Genomic DNA, 25,510 nt, shown 5'->3' on the forward strand with positions numbered 1-25,510 from the left:
CTTCTTTCTCTTCTGTTCTGGACAAATAGAGACCAATAATTGTAGCTCAGATGGCTGCTTGTAGGGTTTTAAGACCCAGACACTACTCACCATACTGGTTGATGGCACCTAAGCTTGAAGAACTGTATTGGTGCCAGTTGGATTGTCCCATAAGAAAGGGTCTTCAGTTTCGTCGAGGAGACAGAAATTATGTAAATAAAGGAAGATGCGAGAACAAGACAGTCTCTTAGAAACATGTGCGTTTGAGACACCAGCGATAGGGGAGATCGTTTAGAGAAGGGGGATCCCGGCAGCCAGGCTTCACGGAGAGGAGACTTACACTGGGTCATTGACTGCTGGAAGGATTTGGGTGGATGGAAGGTAGTAAAGGCTTTTAGCTGGTGGAAAACAGCATGAACAGCAGCATAAGGGCAGAAATAAGCATGTTAGCTGTATGCTTTGCCTGCAGATTAAAAACCTTGACTAAAAATGAGTTAAACATTAAGGACATCTGTTATCATTTAGAGGTCTACAGGTGGAGTAGGCTTCAGACCCAGAACATGAGTGCCCTGCTCAGCTTCTCTGCAATTCTTTTCATCTCTGGAAAGGTAGCTGCGTTAGTCTCAGGCATTACAGGCAGACACAAAATTGTCCAGAGGAAGAAGAGACGGTGTCTTCCTGGGTCTTCCCTGAATCTGTTTCTCACTGGTGAGAGAAGTTTTCCCTTGTATCTCCTTGGCCAGAGTGGGTCATAAGCTCACTCCTAAACTAGTTATTGGCGAGGGGAATGGAATCCATGGAGGCTTAGGCCAGCGGTGGTGAATAGAAATGTAATGAAAATTTTTTTAGTAGCCATTTTAAGTATAGTAAAAAGAAACAGGTGAAATTAATTTTAATAGAACTCAGTATATCCAAAATATAATCATTTCAACATGTAACCAGAATATGAAATTATTGAGTTTTTTGTTTGCTTTATTTAAAAAATAGGACATTTTAAAAAATCTGGTGTGTATGTGACACTTACAGCACTTCTCAGTTGTTCAGGAACCACGCGGCTGGTGGCTACCCCCTTGGATAATGCAGCCTCGGACTAGTCACTTGGGAGTAAGATCCCTGCTAGAATTAACTGTCGTGATGCTGCCGTGTAGTGGCAGAGCAGCCTGCTTGGTCTAGGTTAGGACCCAAAACCGCACCATCGTGAGAAGCTAGACTAACGCGTCTGCACCTCGCATTGAGGGCGCCTGACTGGCTTTGCATGGGAGCTTGCGGGAGGCTGTCATTCCATTTGTATCTGGGATCTGTGTCGGGAAGGTAACTTCTCCTCATGCAGGAGAAACACACTGCGGAACCTCACTCATCTGCTTGTATTGGCTTCCCATTCTGTTACCCCTGACTTACCATTTTTTAGTATCTCATAATGTAAAATTTACATTGATCAATCATTGTTGACTCAAACAGGTAAATATCTTTCTTTGGTTTGTATCAGTTACATCCTTGAATTTTTTGTGTGTGTGTGACCTTTTTTGAACCCATGACAAACTCTGCGTGAAAGTAGCTTATTTTTTAATGCTAATATTTTGGGACTCATTGCTTTTTAATTTTGAAAAATTTCAAACACTAAGAGAATAGCAGAGATAACAGTATGATGACCACTCCCTGCCCCCAAATACACCCATCATCCAGATTTAACACATTTTTTTCCTTTATTTTCTGAATTGCTTTTCAGTTAAATTGCAGACATCACGACCACTTCCCCCCTACATAAGTATATATCTCTAAATCATAAGGACTTTTTCCTGTATATACCCAGAATACATTTGACAGAATGAACCACGAATCCTTACTATCATCTAATACCTAGGCGTTTTCACATGTCCTGAGTTTTTCCCAGAACATGACTGAATCATTATATTTAATTATGGTAACAGTGTAATGTTAATAGCCCTGCATTTTTCTTCACACTTGCTTAATGGCAGCGCGTGACTTCATGAAGCCTGTGTGGGTTCCAGGGTTCTTGCAGATATTTGCTTAATGTTCCTTCTTAGTCTTTGTATTGATGTCTCATACAGAGGTCTTAACCTGCTCAGCCTTTAGCTTTCTTGTGAACCTCTTGAAATCATACACAAACTGTGTCTGTGTGTGCGTGCACGCGCGCGCGTATTTTTCAGGCAAAAGGTTGCATAGCTTTCATTGGAGTCTCAGAAGGGACCAGGACTCAAAAATGATTAAGACTTTTTTCCATAGTGGGTATCCTAAAATTCATTTTTTTCAAGTTTTTTAGTATGGCCCTTCCTGGCACCATTACCAGCCCCTTCTTAGCACCCAGTTAAGGGCAACAGATACAGATGACTCTTCTAATCTTTCAAAAAATTCTTACACTGGTGGAGAGGTGAAAGAACAGTAGACTGAGGGAGAGGTAGAATCGAGGAAGAGATGCTTCACAGGCTTCACCATATTCATTGTCGAGGAAGAGCCGTTGTGGAAGAAAAGGTTCAAGAGGGAAGACTAAGTGCTAAGTCTCGTCATACATGGAATGTGAGGTTGGTGAGCCTTCGAAAGTAATCAGGGTTTATCCTTCCATAAATTTGGAAAACAGGAAGCTGACGTGCAGAAGTTGCCTATTTCAAAGTGTTCAAGACAAATGTAGGTGTTGTAGAGGCGAGGGTGATAGAACTGGGAGGGGGGACATTAGGATTTTTTAAGAAAACAGTAGTTTGGTATAGCCATTATGGAAAATTGGTTTATTCTCCCTCTTGAATCTTTATCCACACTGGCTGCTTCTGTGAACAGATGTCAAAGGTTACTTAAAAAACCAGCTGTTGTCGGGCGGACTCCAACTCATGGTTCCCCCGTGTGTGTCCGTAGAACCGTTCTCCATAGGGTGTCCGGTGGCTGATTTTTCAGAAGTTAGATTGCCAGGCCTTTTCTTCCTAGGCCCCTAGGATTCTTAAATCCACTGGGTCACTAGCTCACTGTTTTCTTGATAGGGGATGATAACATAAATCTTGGTATGGTACGTGGGCATTTAGAAATCGCTTAATAAGTGTTGCTATTATTACTGTTATTATTGATGTGTGATAGCTGTGACATTACAGCTGGCCTGTAGATTTTAGGAAAAGCCTTTGAGATTGAATGAGACTACCCAGGGAAAACATATAGAATAAAAAGGACTTGGGCAGAACGTTAGAAAACACAAACGCTTAAAGATGTTCTAGAAAAGAAAAAAGGAAGTAAAAGAGATAAGCGAGTGAAGAGGTAGGAGGGGGCCAGAGAAATACTGTCATGCTGTCGGTCACTGCTCCCAGGGACAGCACGCACACCCGCAGCTCCGTGTCTTCACTCCTGCTGTTCTCTGGGCCCCTCACTTGGCAGACCCTTCCTCCTCTTCCAGAGTTTAACTTCTGCGCCATCCTGCAGCTTTTCCTTATTCCTCTAGGCGGAATTTCGTACATCCTTGTCTGCATCTTCATAACACACAACACAGCTCTCGCAGTGGTTCTCAACGGATTGCAGACCCCTAAGAGAATAAGCACAAAACCTGCGAACCTCTTACCCGAAAAATACACATTTTACTCTTTTGCAGATAATTGGGGATGCATGGGTTCCCTGAGACCTATTCCATAGGCCTCCGATTAAGAACCTCTAGTTTTGTTTGTTACACTTTAAGGAATTATTTTAGCTTCACTCGTTTATTTTTTTGGATTAGACATTGTCCAGTAAATGCCTAAAGCTTTGAATTGGAAATTTCCATATTTGCAAACACTTGATGAAAATAATTCCAGTGAAAGTAAGAAAAATACAAAGAACTGTTTTGCCTGTATAACTGAAAATATGGAGCAATTAGACATTTTAACCAAGAATTTAGAATTGCAACCTCAGAAGTTTGACAAAATGGCTACATTCAAAGTTTAATTATCTTGAATTTGTTAATACTAAAAAAAAAAACAATAACAAGGCAAGAACTTCTGTTCGTGACTGTCGGTCCTTTGAGGGAAAACTCTTATTTGTTCTCATTGAGTACATTTGTTGAATTATTCATAGGAGATAATTATTGTCTGTCCTGGAGCAGAGGAATGCAGTAATGCATTAGTGTTTGAAAAGAATCTGACAATGGCTTGTTAAGAGTAGATACTGTACAGGTTTATCGGAGAGATTGGAGGTACGGAAAACCAGCTGATTTTCGGGAGGAAATAATAGGGGTTTCTACCACGTTTTTGTCTGTGAATGTCTAGAAGTGACAGTCCTGAGGCGTTTTGGAAAATACGGTAACAGGACACAGGATTTGGAGTTGGATGGTGCCGAGGTTTTGAGCTCAGGAGATGAGAAGGGAAACGGTGGGGCAGCCGGAGGGTGCAGAGTTAAGTTAGAGTTGATGGTAGGATGTCCAGTTGTTAGTGTCTTGTAGGTAATTCAGAATCTAGAAGTGGGACTTTGATGAGTTACCAGCAGCAGGATGTACAGATGGAACCGTCTTGAAGAAGCAGCAGAAGGAATGAGATGATTTCCTGATCACTAGAAGTGAAGATCCAGGACTGAGAGAAAATAAAGACTGAGTCGGCGGGACTTCGATCTTATTTTCAGTGTATTTACTGATTGTGTTTCTCCTTACAGCCAAGTGCAAGATCTGCGAGTGGGCGTTTGAGAGTGAGCCCCTGTTTCTCCAGCATATGAAGGACACTCATAAGCCTGGAGAGATGCCTTATGTTTGCCAGGTATTGCCCCTTTCTGCAGGAAGCTTTAGCCATTTGTCTTCCGGGTTGAATACAGAGGACTCACTAGTCAGCATTGCTCGATGCCTACTGCATACACTCAGCTTTAGGGCCTCTGAAGAGATACGGAAAAATTAATAAACAGTTTCCGGCTTCAGGACATAGCCAGCCAGGGAAGAGGTGCGTGTACTGAGGGGAAGGGTGGGATTGTCTGTCTCCTGAACTTGTCCTCTGGAGGTGGACAGAGAAAACCTCACTTTCCTTACTGGTAGCATATGGACCATACTCAGACCTTCTGTCCTCCCACATTTTTATTTTAAGTCACAGCTGGATTGATCACAAACACAGCCCTGTGTTACAGAGTCAGAAAAAATAATGTCTGTACATCTTCCATATTTTTCTGTTTTTGTTGCCACTTGTTTGGGAAGCCCTCGGGTGTTCACCCCCTTCTTCGCCTGGTTTTCCCTCTCTGTGACCCAGGTGTGTCAGTACCGCTCCTCGCTCTACTCTGAGGTGGACGTTCACTTCCGGATGATCCACGAGGATACCCGGCACCTGCTCTGCCCTTACTGCCTGAAGGTCTTCAAAAATGGCAACGCATTCCAGCAGCATTACATGCGACACCAGGTACCAGCCACCACGCAGCACCCATGTTCTTTTTGGATGAACGCTGGGGCCAGGACTGAACTAGGCAAATAATTCTGGTAGAGAAGAGAATACACATTCGTTTGCAAAAGTTTATTAGGTTTCTGTTGAGCCATGCACTCTGCTAGGTGGTAGAGATTAGTGTTAAACAGGAGCATCTAGGAAAGTGTGTACCTGTCCTGGGGGCTGGCGAGGCTTCCAGGAGAAGTGGTGGTGTTCCAGGCCCGAGGGATAAGTGAGGAGGAGCCGGCTGAGCTGGGCCGTGCCCCCGAAGGCCCTCCACAGGGTGTGCCGCAGGGTCAGGAGATGGAGAGCAGCTCAGTGTGACTGAAGTGCAGGGTACAAGGAGGAGGTCGGGTGCCTTTAAGGATTCCATCTCCCCTTCTCCTTCAGAAGAGAAATGTTTATCACTGCAACAAATGCCGGCTGCAGTTTCTGTTTGCCAAGGACAAGATCGAACACAAGCTCCAGCATCATAAAACCTTCCGTAAACCGAAGCAGCTGGAAGGCCTGAAACCAGGCACCAAGGTAAAGGCTTTGCCAGTCTCCTTTACAGACTGGTAGGAAAGGAATGTAGAGTTCAGTGTTCTGAGGTTCAGTGTGGGCGGTGTCTCATTCCACCCTTCCTCTTGGCTCACAGGTGACAATCCGGGCTTCCCGAGGGCAGCCACGAGCTGTTCCTGTACCTTCCAGTGATACACCTCCCAGCGCCTTGCAGGAGGCAGCGCCACTGACCTCCTCAGCGGACCCTCTGCCTGTCTTCCTTTATCGCCCCGTTCAACGCAACATCCAAAAGAGAGCCGTTCGGAAAATGTCAGCGCCTTCTTCTAAATGCTGGGCGGGCGGGGGCTGGACGGGCAGGATTGATCCTGATAGCCAGTGCAGGCTGGTAGCGATCTAAAGCCCCTCCCGTCTGGGGACCCGGGGGGCAGTAACGAGGTTTCCCTTGCGTCTTGACAGGAGCGTCATGGGCCGGCAGACGTGTCTGGAGTGCAGCTTTGAGATCCCGGATTTCCCTAACCATTTCCCCACTTACGTCCACTGCTCTCTGTGCCGCTACAGCACCTGCTGCTCTCGGGCCTACGCCAACCACATGATCAAGTAGGTCACGTGATGAGAGCGACCGTTCCTGCCGGGAACGTCCGGTCTCCAGAACTCATTTTGTTCCCTCCCCTGCTCCCGTTAGGTTTCCTTCTCCAGCTTTCAGAGTTGTTTGTCCGTCTCTCCTGTCAGCGCGAGAGGCCACAGCCATGTTCATTGGGCTTCAGTGGCCTGTGCTTTAGTTTGGGAGGACCTTGTCACTCGGCCGTGTTCCAGCATCACACGGGAGCTTGTTAGAAATGCAGGCTCTCGGGCCCCGCCCAGGCCTACAGAGTCAGTGTTCATTTTAATGGATCCCCTGGTGATTCGTGTGCATATTGAAGTTTAAGAAGCACTGTGGTAGGAGAAGGGGCCCTGGTGGCACAGTGGTTATGACCAAAAGGTCAGCAGTTGGAATCCACCTTGGAAACGGTGTGGGGCAGTTCTCCTCTGTCCTGTAGGGTCATTATGAGTCAGAATCGACTCGACGGCAACGAGTTTTTGGTGCTGGGAAAACTGGCTTGGGCTGGGGTTAGGATGGGTCGCAGAGAGGCGTCTTTTATTGGGGGCATTGGCTGGTGACCCCTAGTTTCGCTGGCAGAGCCCGATAACTGATAACACTTCTCCTTTGTCGTTTTCAGCAATCATGTTCCAAGAAAGAGCCCCAAGTATTTGGCTTTGTTTAAAAATTCTGTGAGGTGAGGAAAAGCCTATTGGTTGTCTCTTAATTGTTCAACTTTTTCCATGAAATCCTCTTAATTATTTTGGAGAGTGGGTATGTGAATTGATTTGAGGGAAGGGAGAAAGGGAGGGCGCGCTCCTGTACGGAGGCTCCGAGCTCTCTCTGGTGTCACTGCTGTGATCTCTCGTATGTCCTCACTCTCTCTCTCAGTGGAAGCAAGCTGGCCTGCACTTCGTGTACCTTTGTTACCTCTGTGGGAGATGCCATGGCCAAGCATTTAGTGTTCAACCCCTCTCACAGATCCAGCAACATCCTGCCGCGGGGTAAGTGGGAGAGATGGGGGTAAGCTGGTGGAACCAGAGGAGAAAAAAAAGATCCAGGATCCAAGTCATACGTATAAGTCAGGAGGAGCATCCCTGTCTGGCCTAACCCATTCCCTGTTTAGAATATATTGCACCAGATTGAAAGCCTCCTAACTTGAAGAGTATAAGGCTGGAAGGTTGGTCAGTGTGAGGGGTATTATTTTTGTGTAGTGGGTGTGCGTTTTTGGTTGAAAGCCAAGAACACTGTCTTTGTTTCTTGTTTCTTCATTGAGCTAACTTTGTTTTGGTCTCATTTTCCGTAGGACTCACTTGGATATCTCACTCAAGGTAAGAAGAGCTCTCACTTCGTGGTTCCCTTTCTGTTTTGCAGTGTGTTTGGTCTTTGTTGTTATTTTCCTAGTGTAATTGAGCTTTCTTCTCCTCCCTTTGCTGTCTCACCCCCTTTTAGGCACGGCCAGACCCGTGACCGAGTACATGACCGGAACGTGAAGAATATGTACCCACCTCGTTCCTTCCCTCCCAGCAAAGCTGTCACTGTGAAGTCCGCGGAGGCCAACCCAGCTGAGCCTGAAGCGCTCCCAGCCCCCATGGCCCAGGCACTCCCGTCACCAGCCTCTACTGCAACACCACCCCCCACCCCCACTCACCCCCAGCCCTTAGCCCTTCCGCCCTTGCCTGCAGAGGAGGCCGAAGGTATGAATGTTGACGATCAGGATGAGGGGAGCCCCCTAACCCAGGAAGCCGAGCCGGCGTCAGGTGGGGGTAGTAGCAGTGGAGTTGGCAAGAAGGAGCAGCTGTCTGTGAAGAAGCTCCGAGTGGTACTGTTCGCCCTGTGCTGCAATACAGAACAGGCAGCCGAGCACTTCCGAAACCCCCAGCGACGTATTCGGCGTTGGCTTCGGCGTTTCCAGGCCTCCCAGGGGGAGAATCTCGAGGGCAAATACCTGAGCTTAGAGGCAGAGGAGAAACTGGCCGAGTGGGTGCTTACCCAGCGTGAGCAGCAGCTCCCTGTGAATGAGGAGACCTTGTTCCAGAAGGCCACCAAAATAGGACGATCTTTGGAGGGGGGTTTTAAGATCTCCTACGAGTGGGCTGTGCGCTTCATGCTGCGCCACCACCTGACTCCCCATGCCCGGCGAGCTGTGGCCCACACCCTCCCCAAGGATGTGGCGGAGAACGCAGGACTCTTTATTGAGTTTGTCCAACGGCAGATTCACAACCAGGACTTACCCTTGTCTATGATCGTGGCTATTGACGAGATCTCTCTGTTCCTGGATACAGAGGTGCTGAGCAGTGATGACCGAAAGGAGAACGCCCTGCAGACAGTGGGCACAGGCGAGCCTTGGTGCGATGTGGTGCTGGCCATTCTGGCGGATGGCACTGTCCTGCCCACCCTGGTTTTCTACCGGGGGCAGATGGATCAGCCTGCTGACGTGCCCGACTCCATATTGCTGGAGGCCAAGGAGAGCGGCTACAGCGATGATGAGATCATGGAGCTGTGGTCTGCCCGCGTGTGGCAGAAGCACACGGCGTGCCAGCGCAGCAAAGGCATGCTGGTGATGGACTGTCACCGCACGCACTTGTCGGAGGAGGTGCTGGCTCTGCTGAGTGCCTCCAGCACATTGCCTGCGGTGGTCCCGGCAGGCTGTAGCTCCAAAATCCAGCCCTTGGATGTGTGTATCAAACGAACTGTCAAGAACTTCCTGCACAAAAAATGGAAGGAGCAGGCTCGGGAAATGGCAGACACTGCTTGTGATTCTGATGTCCTCCTTCAGCTGGTGCTGGCCTGGCTGGGTGAAGTGCTGGGCGTCATTGGGGACTGTCCGGAGCTAGTTCAGCGGTCCTTCCTCGTGGCTAGTGTCCTGCCCGGCCCCGACGGGAACCTTAACTCACCTACCAGGAACGCTGACATGCAGGAGGAGCTCATTGCCTCCCTAGAGGAGCAGCTGAAGCTAAGTGGGGACCAGTCTGAGGAGGCCTCTGCATCCACTCCCCGGCCCCGGTCATCTCCGGAAGAGACGTTCGAGCCCGAAAGCCTCCACCAGCTCTTTGAGGGAGAAAGTGAAACCGAGTCTTTCTATGGCTTTGAAGAAGCCGACCTGGATCTGACGGAGATCTGAGCACCAGGCCATGAGGGAGAGCCGAGGGGTCTAGGCAGAAAGGGGCGTACCAGGTGGGGTATTGGATTGCTGTTTTTAAATATGCCACCGCTCCCCCAGTGCTGACTTACACTTCCCTGTGGATTTGTGGATTATTAGAAAAACCAATCGTGATCACGTCTGAGCCGAGGAGCTGGCCCACTTCTGCTAAAAACAGGTTTTTGTGACTTTTTTTAAAAAAAAAATTAAAATCACTGTGTTTGGTATTTTTCTGACAAAATCAAGAAAAAGAAAAAAAAAATCCTTCGTGGGTGAATGTTAAAATGTTTGCGTTTCCCCTCTTACCTCAATTGTATCATAGTACTTCCAGGTTGTTTGTTTTTGTGTGGCCAGCGTCTTTGGGCATGATGCTATCTAACCATTGTCCGTGTGAGAACATTTCTGAAGATGGGAAAGACAAATGTGTAGCTCATAAACTGGTTTATTATATATATGGATAAAAACCTTTTTTCATTGTGGTCTTAACACTTTTATATAAAAATGAAAATGGAAAAAAAAAAATCCCACTGAACTCTTTTTTCCTTCTCCTTTTCTTTCCTTCCCTCTCCAGAGATGTTGGTTTCTACAGCAACTCTAGATAAAAAATTGTGGCTTTAAAACTGCATGAAAACCACCTTTAATTATCTAGAATGACGAATAGATTTGTCTTTCCTCATCCCGCCCCCCTTCTCTCCAACACAACAAAAACAATTCTCTTTGCACTTGGCGCCCCTGACCCCTTTCCCTGTTCGCACACCGTCGCTCCGGACAAAGGATCATACCCTGGTCATTAGCCAGAAAGAAGGACCTTGGCTATCAGAGTGTCAGGGCGGAAGCCGTTCCCAGCTGTGCGTCTTCATCCTCCAGGCTCCCAGGGACAATCCTACTTTGTAGAACTTCTGCTGTTCCGTGGACAGTGTGCCTGTTCAAGAGATGACCTGTCCTGCAGCCAGGAGCTAATGTGCAAGAAGCGTTGAACTTCAGGAAGACAAAACTAGTTGGTGAAGTTCTGCTTTGACCCTGTGGCTTCCCTGCGTTTCTCTTAGAGCTTAGAGGAGAATCTGAAATGAAGAAACACACCGGGGTCTGCACAGAGAAAGACACGAATCTTTATTTTTCACTGCCAGCTTCAAGGAAAGAACATTTTTTCTACAATTTGCATGTGAGGTTTTTTTTTTTTAACTGTATGTACTTATGGTTATAAACTGAGATGTACTGTAATACAGCGAGAAAAGGAGCAAAAAACCAAGTCCACCGTGCCACTGCTCTGCCACTCCGTCCACCCTGAGGCTTGCAGCAGTCTTCCCTCCTGTGAGCCCAGGAGGCGACCCGCACAGGCGTGGAAATGGTTCGTCTTTCAAATGTACATACGTGGAAGTTCATAAAATGAGGGAAATGGATTTATAACCAACGCTTTTTTCTAGGTGACCCTGTTTAATAGGCTTTCAGACCGGGAGATGCTCAGGGTGTGATGGGCCTAGTGGTACAGGTGTGACATTTGTTACCACTGTTTCTCCTCCCTTTTTTGTTTTTTAACGCCCAGCACACTATAATATAGTGAACTGGAGTGAGCCCTCCCAGAAATAGCTTGGCCAGCTTTGTGAACCCGTGGCATCTGAGAACTCAACTGAGGGTCATCTGGGCTTTTTGTCCCCAGCTTTTTGCCTGATGCCATTTTATTGACACAATAATGGACTTTCAAGTCGACCCTTTGCCTTTGAGAAAGTTCAAGAACTATTGATTGGTCAGCTCCATCTATAAGGACCTAATCCCTCTGGCAGTCTCCACAGCAGCCACAGCCTTAGCAGAGCTGGGTTCCTGGCCTCTGCACACTATGACTTTCTTAGTTTTTTTAAAGACCATAGTACCAACAGTGGATCAGCTGGGTTTTGGCCAAGAAGTTACCTTTGTGGACTCTGCCTGCATGGCTTAGTAGTAGAAGGAAGTTTTTTTGTTGTTTTTTTTTTTAATAATTCAGTTTAATCAATAAACCAAGTATTTATTGACTACTTTGTGTTGAGACTAAATGTGTAGATTCCAACTGAAAATTGAAGGTTATCCTTTGCTTAACGTCCTAGTTTGTTGTGATCGTGGGTGATAAAGTGGAGGGATATTCCCGTTTCTCCCTCAGTTCTCTCACCACTCAATTTGTGTGTAGGTTTTTGGGTTTGCCCTCTATACCCGTTGCTCAGAGGTTTGGAGATGCAATGCCTCAGAATCACCTGGGGTCTTCATTTTTTAAATTCAAGTCCAGCGCCATTATGGAGATGGAACTGATGTGACTCAGCCCCAGGTACCATACTGATCACCTCTGGTAACTACACTAAGACTTGTCAGTGAACCTACGGTACTTGTAAGAGGTTTTCTGACAGTGCTAGAAATTTAGTAGATTTGGACGATAGACATTTAGGTTAAATGTTTACATCAGTATTCCCTGTATGAAGGGGGAGATGAGATGGAGGAGGGATTGAGGCTGCCAGTTCCAGCGTGGGGGTAACCTTAGAAAGAGCAGCTCTACCAGACACTGCATTGCTATCTCGGAAATGATGGCTACTTTAACTGAAATCCCATCTGCAGCCAACAGTAACCAGAAAATAACTTTTAAATCTAGTGCTGTGGGGGAAAATATTAAAAAAAAAAAAATTAAAAACACAAAAGCCAGTTGTCACTCAAAAGATTAAGCCTGGCCTCCACACAAACCTGTGTCTACTGTAGTACGATCAGGCATAAAACTTTACGTTTGCTGTGAGCGAACCTAAGGGCTGGCTCTCTACTAGAGGAGAGAACACAGGACAGTATATTCAGCAGTTTCATTTTTGCCATGACCCGGTCAGACAGAACAAAACCACTCTGCAAGTGTTTGGAAGAATTTATTTTACAAAAGAAAAGTCCACCTCTGAACCAGCCAAGTTTAAAGTTAAAAGAAGGGTACAGCTTCACTTCTGGATAATGTGTCTGTATTCACTCAAAGCCACTGAAAAGGAAGAGAGAGGAAATCAATTCCTAAAAGCAGCTCTACCACCCTCCAAAGCCCTTTCTGCCCAGAGACGTCTTCTGGGTGAGACCTCCAGAAAAGCCCAACTCTTGCAATCCAAGGTGCCCCCCAACTCTTCCAGCACCTGTTTTTTTCTGTTGTAATTTTCAATTACCTTATCATGTGGGCAATATCCCAGTTGGTCTCAGCAGACAGTGGTCCCTCTATTTCAACACCTTTTTCTGTTACAGTGGCGACTTGAAACTGAAAGCAAGCAGACAACTCAATGAAAATGCCCGCCCCACATGAGGGAAGGGCCTGGTAAAAAGTTCAAGTAGAGGGACTTCCCCAGTCTGAAAACAAAGAGAGAAATGAGACAATCTCTTCTTCAAAGCTAGAGACCCAGAGGAATTAACTGCAAGTATCAGAGCCAGCCAGTGAGACCCCCAGCATCTTGACTCCTCACCCGATTATAGGAACGGGCATCTCGATAGTACAACACCCGCATGCAGCGTTCCACTAGCTCTCGGGCCTCCGCCTGGCTCACCACGGGCTGCTTCTCCAGAAATTCTCGCAACAGAGGCTAGAGAGATGAGGGGGAAGGGGGAACACGGGATGTATCCGGCTGAAAAAACAGGTTTATCTCAAATCCACAGTATAAAGTACAAAGAATAAACGGTAAAGTCCACCTACTGCCTCACCAAAATAACTGCCTGTGTGTGCTATCACCCCCGTGAAGTTCTAGGGTGTCTTCTCGCTATACAAGTCTAGTGACTTGTTCACATGCCCCCTCGTCGCTGGAATGTAAGGCCAACACACAGCCTCGGGACCACAGAGAAAACCACCTGCTCACCAGCAGGGACGCGAGCCTGTTCCTCATGTCAGAATTCCAGGGAAGAACAAACAGTAACCCCCACTGCCTTGGCCTCCCTCACCCCCACCTGACTACTTACCTGAGCCAAGTATGCACCATAACCAGTGGCCAGCGAAGGCGCTTCGTAGGCTACACCAAGCATGTCCACATAACCGAGGAAGCTAACAGGACATAAGGGTGGAAGGGTGGGGGGTTTGAGTTACAAGTGGGATTCACTTGGGGGTAAAAGACACTACGCAGGCACTAGCTGGGCAGTCAAGCAAGTTATGTGTACTCCAATCAACCTCTCTCCATCAGCATAGCCGCCAATGACCATGGTGTTCCAGAGGGGATTCATCTTGGAGCGGCGGCTGTACATGGCCCTGGTCAGCCAGGAATGAATGGCTTTGGGGCTGTAGCTGTGTCCGTCTCCCAACAGCTCCTCGTCAATCCTGAAAAGAAAGTGCTTGTGAGAAAAGGGACACAATACGAGTCTGGATTTCCATCCACCCCCAAAGGAAATGCCCACAGTCGGCTCCATCTTCTACTTTCTCTAATGCTGGACACTATCCGTTGCAAACACTCACCATTTCCACCTCCGACAATTCTCCCTTCTTCCCCAGCAGCCCATCCCTTCTAACGGGATTAACAAACTGGATTCCCCTCGCCTCCTGGATGCCTATTCTCCGGATGACTTACACCATCTGGCCGAGAACCTGCTGCAAATACTGGAAATCAGCGTAGTCTCCGGAGGCCCCCAGCATGGTGCTGTTGTTAACGCGCATAATGCGAGAGATGTTGCGGAAACGAGCCAAGGACCCGTAGGAGCCCAGCATGTCGGCTGCAATCACCACTCCGCCCTCGAACTTGACCCCGAGGACCGAGGTCCCGGTCACCATGGGGTTCCTGCAGAGTGAGAAAGGGCTGGCGACGGGCGGCGCGGAGGAGGGGCCTGCGCCCCCCAGACCCCGCGCGCTGGGCCCCCGTTCGCGCGCCCCGGTCCTCGCTTCCCCTTCGCCGGCTCTTTCCGAACCGGCCGGCGGCACCAGGCCCCACGGTCCCTCCCCCGACGCGAGTCATGGCGCCGAGAACTTACTGGGTCCGCGTACTCGGACCCCCGTAGGGCGCGGATGCCACATCCACGAAGGAACTGGGAGAGGGCGGGATGCGGTAAAACTGCCCCAGAGCCGGGCCCCCGGCCCAAAGTCCCGACCGCGACTCCAGGAACGCTTCCATCTTAGTCACGATAGCACAGGAAATGAAAGCGCTTGAGCCGACGGAAGCGGAAATGGTTCTCCAGTGCCACACGTCTCTTCTTCCTGCAGGCCACCTCCAGCCGCCATGTTGATGAGGTCACGGCCGAGCATATGCACTCCCTGAGTGACGTTGCTTCGCGGAGTTGTAAATGTCCAACATGGTAGAGCTAGTCCGTGCTAAGCTTTGGGCTAGATCAGAGTGTTCTGACACGCAGATTCAAGAGGAGGGTGGTGCGGGGAGTGGCCAAAACGCTGACCTTGAACTAAGAGGCAGAAATCTCGTGATCCGTTTTTGATCATTATAGAAAAGCCCTACATGAAAATAACGATGAACCCAGGACCTCCTATATTTGAACTCCTCAGAGCAGCTCTAATCAGTAGGCATTAATCGACCCATTTTACAAATAAGAAACCGAGGCTTGTGGTTTAGTAATTTACCCGACCACACAGCCAGTAATGGGAGAACTGAGTCTTCAAATCCAGAATAAAAGACGAACCTCACGGGTGTGTCCACCCTGGGTGTACGGTGGCTCGGGTCGAGCACTCGCTCTCTGTGGCACCCTGGACAAGTCTCTGAACGTTTCCTTATTATCCAATGTCCTTGCTCACCTCTAAGCAGTAGGAAAACTCCATGGAAACTGTGGGACTGAAACGAAATTCCAGGGAAAGCATGAAATGGTAAAAACTACTCAACTGAAAAAAAAAAAAAATAAGTATTTTATTAAGTGATGATCCCCTGGGAAAGGAACGGTCAGGAGCTTGCTGTCTCAGAGGCTTCCAGCTGACACTCTTTGTGTTACCTTTCGGTCTGGAAAAATACGTATTCCATTTTCTCCTCCAATTAATAGCCACCCCTCCTCAAAAGTCCATATTCCGGTTGACTCTTGGGCCACTCAGAGGGTTACTTGGACACGACAATGGGCTTACTGGGATTTCTCCAAAATCCCTAGGACAACTGGTTCTTCCTAGCAACCAGAGTCCTGATCTGATCATGTGATCCTAGGAATCAGTTATATGATCATAGGAGCTTAGAAGTGGCCTGAGGTGGCTTGCTGATCTCTCTCACTCCTTTTTAGGTCCCTAAATGAAGACTTTGGTGGGGCCAATACCGATTCCAGAGATCGGAAAAACCAGTTACTCTTTTAAAGAATTTTAAATGCCTAGTGAGATAACTCTGGTCTCCCCTGCATCTTGGAGCTTAAACAAGGGACTCAGTCCTGGTGGTAACCATTTGGCCCACATTGGGGAGATGACAGAATTTTTATTATTTGTTTGGATCACAGCAATTAACTAGACAAATGAAAACAGATCTAATTCTCATGGTATGTGAAGAGTCTCAGGAGGGTAGGGTTTTTACATAACTATTGAGAAATTCAGGGAAGTTTTGTTCCCCATCTCCACACGCCCGCCAAAAAGAGTAACCGCTATTTTGGCTTCTTCTGACAGTGGAGATTGCTTTTCCCTGTTTTTGAATTTTATATAAATGGAATCACACAGTATGTATTCTATTTTTTAGTAATTTTTTTTTTTTGGTGAAAATATGCACAGCAAGACATATACCCATTCAACAATCTCTACATGTACAATTCAGTGACGTTGATTACATTCTTCAAGTTGTACAACCTATTCTTGATATCCTTTTCCAAACTGTTCCTCCACCATTAATATAAACTGACTGCCCCCTAAGCTTCTCATCTCGCCTTTTGAGTTGTTGTTGTCAATTTGATCCCATATAGATAATTCTCTAAAAGAGCACAATGTTCAAGGCAGACACTCTTTACAAATTAAGCTAACCTATTGTCGTACGTACTGTTTTGGGTCTGGTTTCTTTCTGTCAACATTATGTTTGTGAGGTTCATCCGTCCTGTTATAGATGTGGCTCATTTATTTTCATGGCTGTATATAATATTCCATTGTGTGAATTTACCATAATTTATCCATTCTATGATTGATGAGCATTTGGGTAGTTCATATTATTTGACCTTTACAAATTGTGTTACTATGAATATTATAGTGCATATTTTTTGCTAAAGGTTTTCACATTTCCGTTAGACTCATATGCCACTCAGGGACTCAATACCCGGTAGTAGAATTGCTGGATCACGGGGTACAAATTATGTTCAGCTTTAGTAACCAGTCATCCAGTTGCCATCAGGTCAATTTTGACTCATGGCAACCCAATGTGTTATGTTCCCTAGGGTTTTCAAGACTGGTACTTTTTGGAAGCAGATCACCAGGCCTTTCTTCTGAGGGTGCCTCTGAGTGGGCTCAAACCACTAACCTTCTGTTAGTAGTTGAGTGCTTAACCATTTGCACTACCCATGAGTTTTCCAAAAGGTTGTACCAATTTACACCAATATATGAGAATTTCCATTTTTCTAACAGTTTATATTTTCTCCTTTTCATTTTTATCGATTCTGGTAAGTAGTGGTATTTTACTGTGGTCTTAATTTGCATTTCCTTGAGGTTAATGAAATTGCGCACCTATTCACGTGTTTATTGGCCATTTAGATATCATCTTTTGTGAAGTGTCTGTTGAGGCCTTCACCCATTCTCCATTATATTGTCTTTTTTTATTGATTTGTAGGAGTTCTGTATAAATTGTAGATACAAGTTCTTTGTCAGATATATGTGGGTTGCTTCTCCATTCTTTTCATGGTACCGCTTATGAACAGACGTTCTTAATGTTAACATATTCAAATTTATCCATTATTTTCTCTTTTAAGAAATCTTTGCCCACTCCAAGGTCATGAAGGTACGCTTCTCTGTTTTCCTCAAAAACAACATTGTTTTACTTTTCACAGGTAGATGTGTGGTCACCTGGAATTGATTTTTATGTATGGTTTGAGAGAGGAGTCCAGGTACAGTTGTTTTCTATACGAACAGCCAATTTATCTAGCATCATTTGTTGAAAAGGTCACCTTTTTTCTACTTTGCACATTCAGGCAAGTTGTGTGTGTGTGTGTGTGTGTGTGTGTGTGTGTGTGTGTTTCTGAATTCTCTATTTTGTTCTATTGGTCAGATTTTCTATTATTGTGCCAATTTTACTCTGTCTTCATCACTAAACCAAAAAAACCAAACCCATTGCCATTGAGTCGAGGCAGGACCAAGATGGCGGAGTAGTCGGATGCTTCCGGTGGACCCTCTTACAGCAAAGACCTAAAAAAAACAAGTGAATCAATTATATATGACAGTCTAGGAGCCCTGAACATCAAAGGCAAAGTTGAGGAACTGGATTGAGTGGCAGGGGGATGGAGAGAAGTTTGGAAGCAGCGAGGAGTTGCCAGACCTGACCTGGCGAGAGCCTGAGCCCTTCAGGCCTGATTAGCTCATGGGTGAGCCGTGAGGCAGGCAAGCAGCGGTGCTCTGGAGGTGTATTCCGCACCAGGAGAGACCCAGCGGCAGAGAGTCTACTCGGCCACCTAGAACCAGTGAGAAGCAGCCCTCGATCGGGGAAAGATAAGTACTTGAGTACAGCCTACTGCATGGATCAAAAACACCCCCTGAGGGAAAAACCTCTCTCCCATTTACCTCCCCACTCCCTGCTCTGCACTGGGTCCAGGACCGGCTTCAGCAATTGCTGTGTCCCTGGGCAGGAAGTAGGATCTGTCACACGCCCGGAGCCATTCTCCCTGCCTTGGAGAGTGAACAAATTAACAAATGGGAAAAAAGAAACTGCCAGTTCCCCTAAGCCAGGAACCCAGGGTAGGCACAGCTCCTTTGCCTAAGCACAGCCATAAGGGACCCACAGACTTTGAGTGCCCTTTCCCCTGCAGAAAATTGTGTGGGCCCATTTCAACAGTGTAGGCCCTCATTACTGCAGTACAACAGGGTATATACCTGAAGTCTAACTTCATCTTTCAGCTGTGAAGTGGCACGTTTGTGACATTTGACACTGCTCTGCCCATTAAGCAGGGTCTTCACCTATCCACATAAGGGGCCTGAGGACTGGTGGCCCCACCCACGCCACCTAGCCACCTGTGATGGGGCCCATGAATAATAGGTCCCCCCCACCCCAGTCCTAACAGCCAACAGCATTGGGTGCTCATAGTCCGGCTGCAAAACCCACCCACCTATGCACTCTAGGGAACAGGGACATGCCTTCCTCCTGGACACTCAGGGGCAGCCATCAGCCCCCTGCCTTGCTCAGAGTGTGTCCCCCTGCTGCAGCCAGATGCCTGTGCCTACACCAATCACCCATGCCTGTCTAGGACTGTAAGTGAGAGCCTACACCACACACTTGGTGGCTGTCTACCTGGGCACCTGAGCTGAATCCATACAGGAGGAGTGGGTGGGCTCCTGAGCTCACATACCTAGTAACAGATCTAACCACCTGGTGACAGCACAGTAGAGCTTCAAAGGTGCCGATAATCAAACTAGCTCACACAAGCAGCCTATTTGGGTGTATCAAAACAAAAGAAGAAGCTAGGACACAGTAAGCAAACATAAAATAAATAACTATAATAACTTATTCATGGCTCAGTGGCAACAGTCAATATCAAATCGCATAAAGAGGCAATCCATGATGGCTTCAGCAAGCTCCCAAAACAAAGAATCTAGAAATTTCCAGAGGAGGAAAATTTCTTGGAATTACCAGAGGCAGAGTACAAAAGATTAATATACAGAACTCTTCAAGAAATTAGGAAGGAAATCAAGCAAAACGCAGAACATGCAATAGAGGAAATTAAAAAGATTAGAGAAGAACATAATGACAGATTTAACACGCTGCAAGAATCCATAGAGAGACGGCAATCAGAAATCCAGAAGATTAACAATAAAATTTCAGAATTAGACAACTCAATAGAAAGTCATATGAGCAGAATTGAGGCAATGGAAGTCAGAATTAGTGAGATTGAAGATAAAGCACTTTACACCAATTTATTTGAGGAAAAATCAGATAAAAGAATTTTTAAAAAATGAAGAAACCCTAAGAATTATGTGGGACTCTATCAAAAGGAATAACCTATGAGTGATTGGAGTACCAGAACGGGGGGGATGACAGAAAATACAGAGAGAATTGTTGAAGATTGGTTGGCAGAAAACTTCCCTGATATCGTGACAGATGACAAGATATCTATCCAAGATGCTCATCAAACCCCACATAACATAGTTCCCCCAAAAAAGCCACTAAGACATATTATAATCAAACTTGCCAAAACCAAAGTTAAAGAGAGAATTTTAAGAGCGGCTGGATATAAACAAAAAGTCATCTACAAAGGAGAGTCAATAAGAATAAGCTTGGACTACTCAGCAGAAACCATGCAGGCAAGAAGGCAATGGGATGACATATCTAAAGCCTTGAAGGAAAAAAACTGCCAGCCAAGAATTATATATCCAGCAAAACTGTCTGTCAAATATGATAGCAAAATTAGGGCATTTCCAGATAAATAGAAGTTTGAGGGAATTGGCAAAAACCAAACCAAAATTACAAGAAATACTAAAGGGAGTCCTCCGGTTAGAAAATCAGTAACATCAGATAACAACCCAAGACTAGAACACAGGACAGAGCAACCAGATACCAACCCAGATAGGGAAGTCGCAAAATAAATCAAAGCTAAAACACTGAAAATAAGGAAACAGATATCAGTATGTAAAAGATGACAACATTAAAACAGAAAAGAGGGACTTAAAAAATGTAGACATAGATTTTGCATATGGAGAGGAAGTCGAGGCAATATAAAGAAATAAAAAACTGGTATAAACTCAGAAAAATAGGGATAAATATTAAGATAACCACAGAGGAAACTAACAATCCTACAAGTCAAAATAAAAAATCAGAAAAATATAAAGACTCAGCAAACACAACATCAACAACAATGAAAAAGATGAAAATGCCTAAAGAAAAATGACTGGGCACAGAAAATTAAGTGGAACAAAGAAACTGAACAACACACCAAAAAAGCCATTGCCGTTGAGTCGATTACAACTCATAGCGACCCTGTAGGACAGAGTAGAACTGTCCCACAGGGTTTCCAAGGCTGTAATCTTTACAGAAGCAGACTGCCACATCTTCCTCCTGCAGAGCAGCTGGTGGGTTCAAACTGCTGACCTTTTGGTTAACAGCCAAGTGCTTAACCACACAGCACACCAGGAGTCTGTCTTCATCACTAGAGACTTTAATTCTAGTTAGTGTAAATTTTGCATTATATTTCTTCTTCAAGAATATTCAAGATCACCCTGAATATTCTTGCACCTTTACAATTTCATATGAATCTACAATCAGCTTTTCAACACACACACCACACAAATTTCTGGGATTTTTATCGGAATTGTGCTGACTCTATTGATTAATTCTAGGAGCATTGACATTTTTACAGTATTGAACCCTCTAATTTGTAAACATGGTTTATCTCTCCATTAATTTTGATTTTCTTTAAAAGTATTTCCAAGGGCCACATAAACCAGAGACTTCATCAGCCTGAGACCAGAAGAACTAGATGGTGCCCAGCTACCACCAATGACCACCTTGACAGAAAACACAACAGAGAGTCCCTGATGGAACAGGAGAAAGGTGGGGTGCAGAACTCAACTTCTAGTAAGAAGACCAGACTTAATGGTCTGACTGAGACTGAAGGAACCCTGGAAAGCATGGCCCCTGGATTCTCTATCGGCCCAGAACTAAAACAATTTCCGAGGCCAACTCTTCAGACAGGGACTGGATTGGACTGTGGGACATAAAGTGATACTCATGAGGAGTGTGTCTCTTAGCTCATGTAGATACAAGAGACTAAACGGGCAGCTTCTGCCCGGAGGTGAGATGGGAAGGCAGAGAGGGTTAGGAGCTGGTTGAGTGGACATGGGAAATCAGGGGTGGAAAGGAGGAGTGTGCTGTTGCAGAATGGAGAGAGGAATTAGGGTCAGGTAACAATGTATGTGTAAATTTTTATATGGGAGACTAACTTGAAATGTAAACTTCATTTAAACTACAACAGTAAAAAAATTTTTAAAAAGTTATTTCAGTAATCTCTCGTAGCTTTCAGTGTAGAAGTTTAATATATCTTTCATTAGCTTTATTCCTAAGTATTTCATGGAATATCTTGATGCTATTTTAAATGATGTCGATTTAAAATTTCATTTTTCTATTTGTTTCTTTGTGGTATGTACAATGCAATTGATGTTCATATATTTATATTTGTATCATATATTTGAATATATTTTGTATGCAACAACCTTGCTAAATTTACTTATTAATTTTAGTAGTTCGACTGTAACTTTTTTTATTTGCTAGCTTCACATTTATGTCCTTTATGAATAATGCAGTTCTGTTTATTTATTTCCAGTCTGTGTATATTTTATTTCTTTTTTTGGCCATATTACACTCAACTAAACTGCCAGTACATTGTTGAGTAGAAGTTGGGATGGCAAGCATCTTTGTGCTCCTTATGTAGGGGGAAAGGTTTCAGTATTTCACCACTGAAATGATGTTCACTGTAGGGATTTTGTAGTTGTTCTTTGTCAGATTACACAAGTTTTCGTCTATTTCTTACTTGCCGTGAGTTTTTACATTTGTGAATGGGTGTCGAATTTTGTAAAAATTTTTTGTGCAAACAATTTTGACATATCCTAAGATAATCTTATTTCATTTTTTGTGTTAATATCATGAATTTCGTTGGCTGTTTTTCAAATGTCAAACCAATCTTACAAACCTTGAATAAACCCAACTTATCCTGATACATTACCCTGATAGGCTACTCTTTTTATATGTAACTGAATTTCCTTTCCTAATATTTCTGTGAAGAATTTTGCGTCTATATTCACGAGAGAGAATGATCTTGTGATATCCTTGCCAGGTTTCAGAATCAAGGTTATGCTGGCCTCATAAAAAGAAATAGGCCTCAATAAAACACTAGTAAACCAATTCCAACAGCATATTAAAAGGATTATGCATCATGCTCAAGTAGGATTTATCCCAGAAATGCAAGGGTGGTTCAACGTAAGAAAATCAATGTAATAGACTACATTAACAGAACAAAGAAAAGAACCACATGATCATCTTGGTTGATGCAGAAAAGGCCTTTGAAAAAGTCCAACACCGTTTCGTGATACAAACATTCAGTAAACTGGGACTAGACGGTATATTCTTTAACATGACGAGGGGCATTTATGAAAATTCCACAGCTATAATTTGAAAGACTGAATGGTTTCCCCCTAAGACAGGAACAAGGATGCCTGCTTTCACCATTGTGGTTTAACTTTGTACTGAAGTTCTAGCCAGAACAATGAGACAAGAATAATAAATAAAAGGCATCCAAATGGAAAGGAAGAAGTAAAACTGTCCCTATTTGTGAATGACATGATCCTAGATATAGAAAAGCTCAAATAATCCACAAGAAGCTATTAATAAATGAATTCTATCAACACACAAAAATCAGTTGGGTTTCTGTACACCAGCAATGAACAATCTGAAAAGGAAATTAAGAAAATAATTCCATTTACAATAGCATCTAAAAGAATTAAATACCTAGGAATTATACTTAGCCAGGAAGGTGAGAGACTTATACACTGAAAACAATAAAATGTTGCTGGAAGAGATTAAACAAGCCCTAAATAAATGGAAAGACAGTCCATGTTCATGGATTGGAAGATTTAATATGGTTAAGATGTTAATACTACCCAAAGCAGTCTACAGATTCAGTACAATTTTTATCAAAATTCAACAGCCTTTCTTTCAGAAATGGAAAAGTCAATCCTTAAATTCATATGGAATTTCAAGGGGCCTTGAATAGCCAAAACTATCTTGAAAAAGCAGAACAAAGTCAGAGGACTCACACTTCTCAGTTTCAAAATGTACTGTAAAACTACGGGAATCAAAACAGTGTGCTACTGGTGTAAAGATAAACGTATAGACCAATGTAATATAATTGGAAGTCCAGAAATAAACTCATATCTATGGCCAATTGATTTTCAACGAGGGTACCAAGTCCATTCAGTGGGGAAAGAATATCTATTCAACGGATGGTTCTGGGACAACTGGATCTCCACATGCAGAAGAATGAGTTTGGACCCATACCTCACACCCCATATGAAAACTAATTCAAATGGATCTTTGACGTAAATATACGAACTAAAACCTCTTAGAAGAAAACATAGGAGTAAAGCTTCAGAGCTTGTTTTTGACAGTGGACTCTTAGATACAACACCAAAAGCATGAGCTACAAAAGAAAAAACAGATAAATAGGACTTTATCAAAATTTAAAACTTTGTGCATCAAAAGATTTTATCAAGAAAGTGAAGACACAAATAATGTCACTGAGTTGTGCATGTGAAGAATGTTGAAATGACAGATGTTCTGTTACATATACATACACCACAACTAAAAAAAAGAAAGAAAGAAAGTGAAGAGACAACCTACAGAATGGGAGAAATATTTGGGAACCATGTATCTGGTAAGGGTTTAATATCCAGAATATATACAGAACTCCTACAACTCAACAACAAAAAGACAACTCAATTAAAAATGAGCCAAGGATTTACATAGTCATTTCTCCAAAGAAGACATACAAATGGCTAATCGGTGCATAAAAAGATGGTCAATGTCATCAGTCATTAGGGAAATGCAACTCCAAATCACAATGAGATACCACTTGTAAAAATGGAGTGGGGGCCATGTCTGACCTCCTCTAACTTCACAAGGGGGAAAGAATCAAGATCAACAGCCCAAGGCTGATTGCTATGAGGCGGGGGTCAGACATACCTCGTCTCTCCACCATCTTTACCAGTTCTGATATCAACCATCCCTTCCACAGCACTCTCTATTTCTCTGCTGGGTTCGATATTTCATTGCTACAGCCACACAGTACTCAAAGACAATACTCAAGATTATAGGATTTATTAGGGAAGTAACAGTTACAGTTCAGGCTCAAGAACACTCAGGATACAGCTCTTCTGTCAGGACAGCCTTTTCCCAGCTGTGCTCAGAGACACGTCTCTCTCTGACCCTAGGCCTCTGCCCAAAGGCACTCAGTTTTCTCTCTCCTTGGGCTGGGAAGTCCACCACACCTTCTCCTGCTGCAGGGTCTCTGCCGCCACTTGTCACTGTCTTCAGTGTTACAGCTTTCTCTCTGTCTGTCTCTTGGTTCCAGGAGCTTCTCAGTGCAGGGATCCCAGGTCTGAAGAACGTGCTGGCTCCTGGATATTCTTCCCTGGTAGTGGTGGGATCCTCTCATTCCTGCCTCTGGGATGGCTCACCTCAAGCCCAGCGGGATGGCAAAAGCTGACCAACCCCTTTGATGGGCCACAATTACTCTCTTTGCCAGCCCTGCCCAATTACCTGGCTGGGAGTTACAAGACCATGGCGAGAAAGGCCACACGAAAGCAATCCATCGTACCTCACCACTTCACACCCACTGGGATGACTATTATCAGAAAAAACTGAAAATAGCAAGTGTTGGTGAGGAAGTGGAGAAATTGGAACCCCCATTCATTGCTGGTAGGGTTGTAAAATGGTGCAGCCAATGTGGAAGGCAGTGTGGAGGTTCCTCAAAAAGTTAAACCTAGAATTACCATATGACCCACAATTCAACTCCTAGATATATACTCAAAAGACTTGAAAGCAGGGACTCAAACACATAGTCGTACACCAATGCTCCTTGCAGCATTATTCACAGTGGTCAAAATGTGGAAACAACCCAAATGTCCATCAACAGATAGATGGATAACAAAATGTGGCAGACACATACAGGGGAATATTCTTCAGCCATAAAGAGAAATGAAATCGTGATACATACTGTGACATATGGATGAACCTTGAAAACATTATGCCCAGTAAATAAGTCAGACCCAAAAGGACAAGTATTTTATGATCCCACATATGAACTATCTAAAATACACAAACGCCTTGAGACCAAAGGTTATTCGTGGTTACCAGAGGT

General features: G+C 44.7%; 2 protein-coding genes across 2 annotated transcripts in view; one reads left to right on the forward strand and one right to left on the reverse strand.

Moving 5' to 3' along the window:
- The window catches only part of POGZ (pogo transposable element derived with ZNF domain), a 34,208-nt gene extending 21,986 nt beyond the window's left edge, over positions 1–12,222 (forward strand). Inside the window, exons 10-18 of the mRNA XM_004389538.2 lie at positions 4,591–4,691; positions 5,169–5,315; positions 5,727–5,861; positions 5,974–6,146; positions 6,294–6,434; positions 7,055–7,111; positions 7,306–7,418; positions 7,721–7,745; positions 7,867–12,222. Coding sequence (XP_004389595.1) covers positions 4,591–4,691; positions 5,169–5,315; positions 5,727–5,861; positions 5,974–6,146; positions 6,294–6,434; positions 7,055–7,111; positions 7,306–7,418; positions 7,721–7,745; positions 7,867–9,538 — 2,564 coding nt within the window. The 3' untranslated portion in view covers positions 9,539–12,222. The remainder of the gene's footprint in view (positions 1–4,590; positions 4,692–5,168; positions 5,316–5,726; positions 5,862–5,973; positions 6,147–6,293; positions 6,435–7,054; positions 7,112–7,305; positions 7,419–7,720; positions 7,746–7,866) is intronic.
- Positions 12,223–12,410: 188 nt separating this feature from the next.
- PSMB4 (proteasome 20S subunit beta 4) lies at positions 12,411–14,638 on the reverse strand. The gene is made up of 7 exons (XM_004389543.2): positions 14,480–14,638; positions 14,083–14,289; positions 13,689–13,835; positions 13,484–13,565; positions 12,997–13,113; positions 12,706–12,794; positions 12,411–12,530 (listed from the first exon to the last, which is right to left on the reverse strand). Exons 1-7 carry the CDS (start codon positions 14,617–14,619, stop codon positions 12,518–12,520), a joined length of 795 nt encoding a protein of 264 aa, XP_004389600.1. The 5' UTR covers positions 14,620–14,638; the 3' UTR covers positions 12,411–12,517.
- Between the last annotated feature and the right edge of the window lie 10,872 nt (positions 14,639–25,510).

Source organism: Trichechus manatus, unplaced genomic scaffold (assembly GCF_000243295.1).
Source record: "Trichechus manatus latirostris isolate Lorelei unplaced genomic scaffold, TriManLat1.0 scaffold00250, whole genome shotgun sequence".
Lineage (NCBI taxonomy): Eukaryota > Metazoa > Chordata > Mammalia > Sirenia > Trichechidae > Trichechus > Trichechus manatus.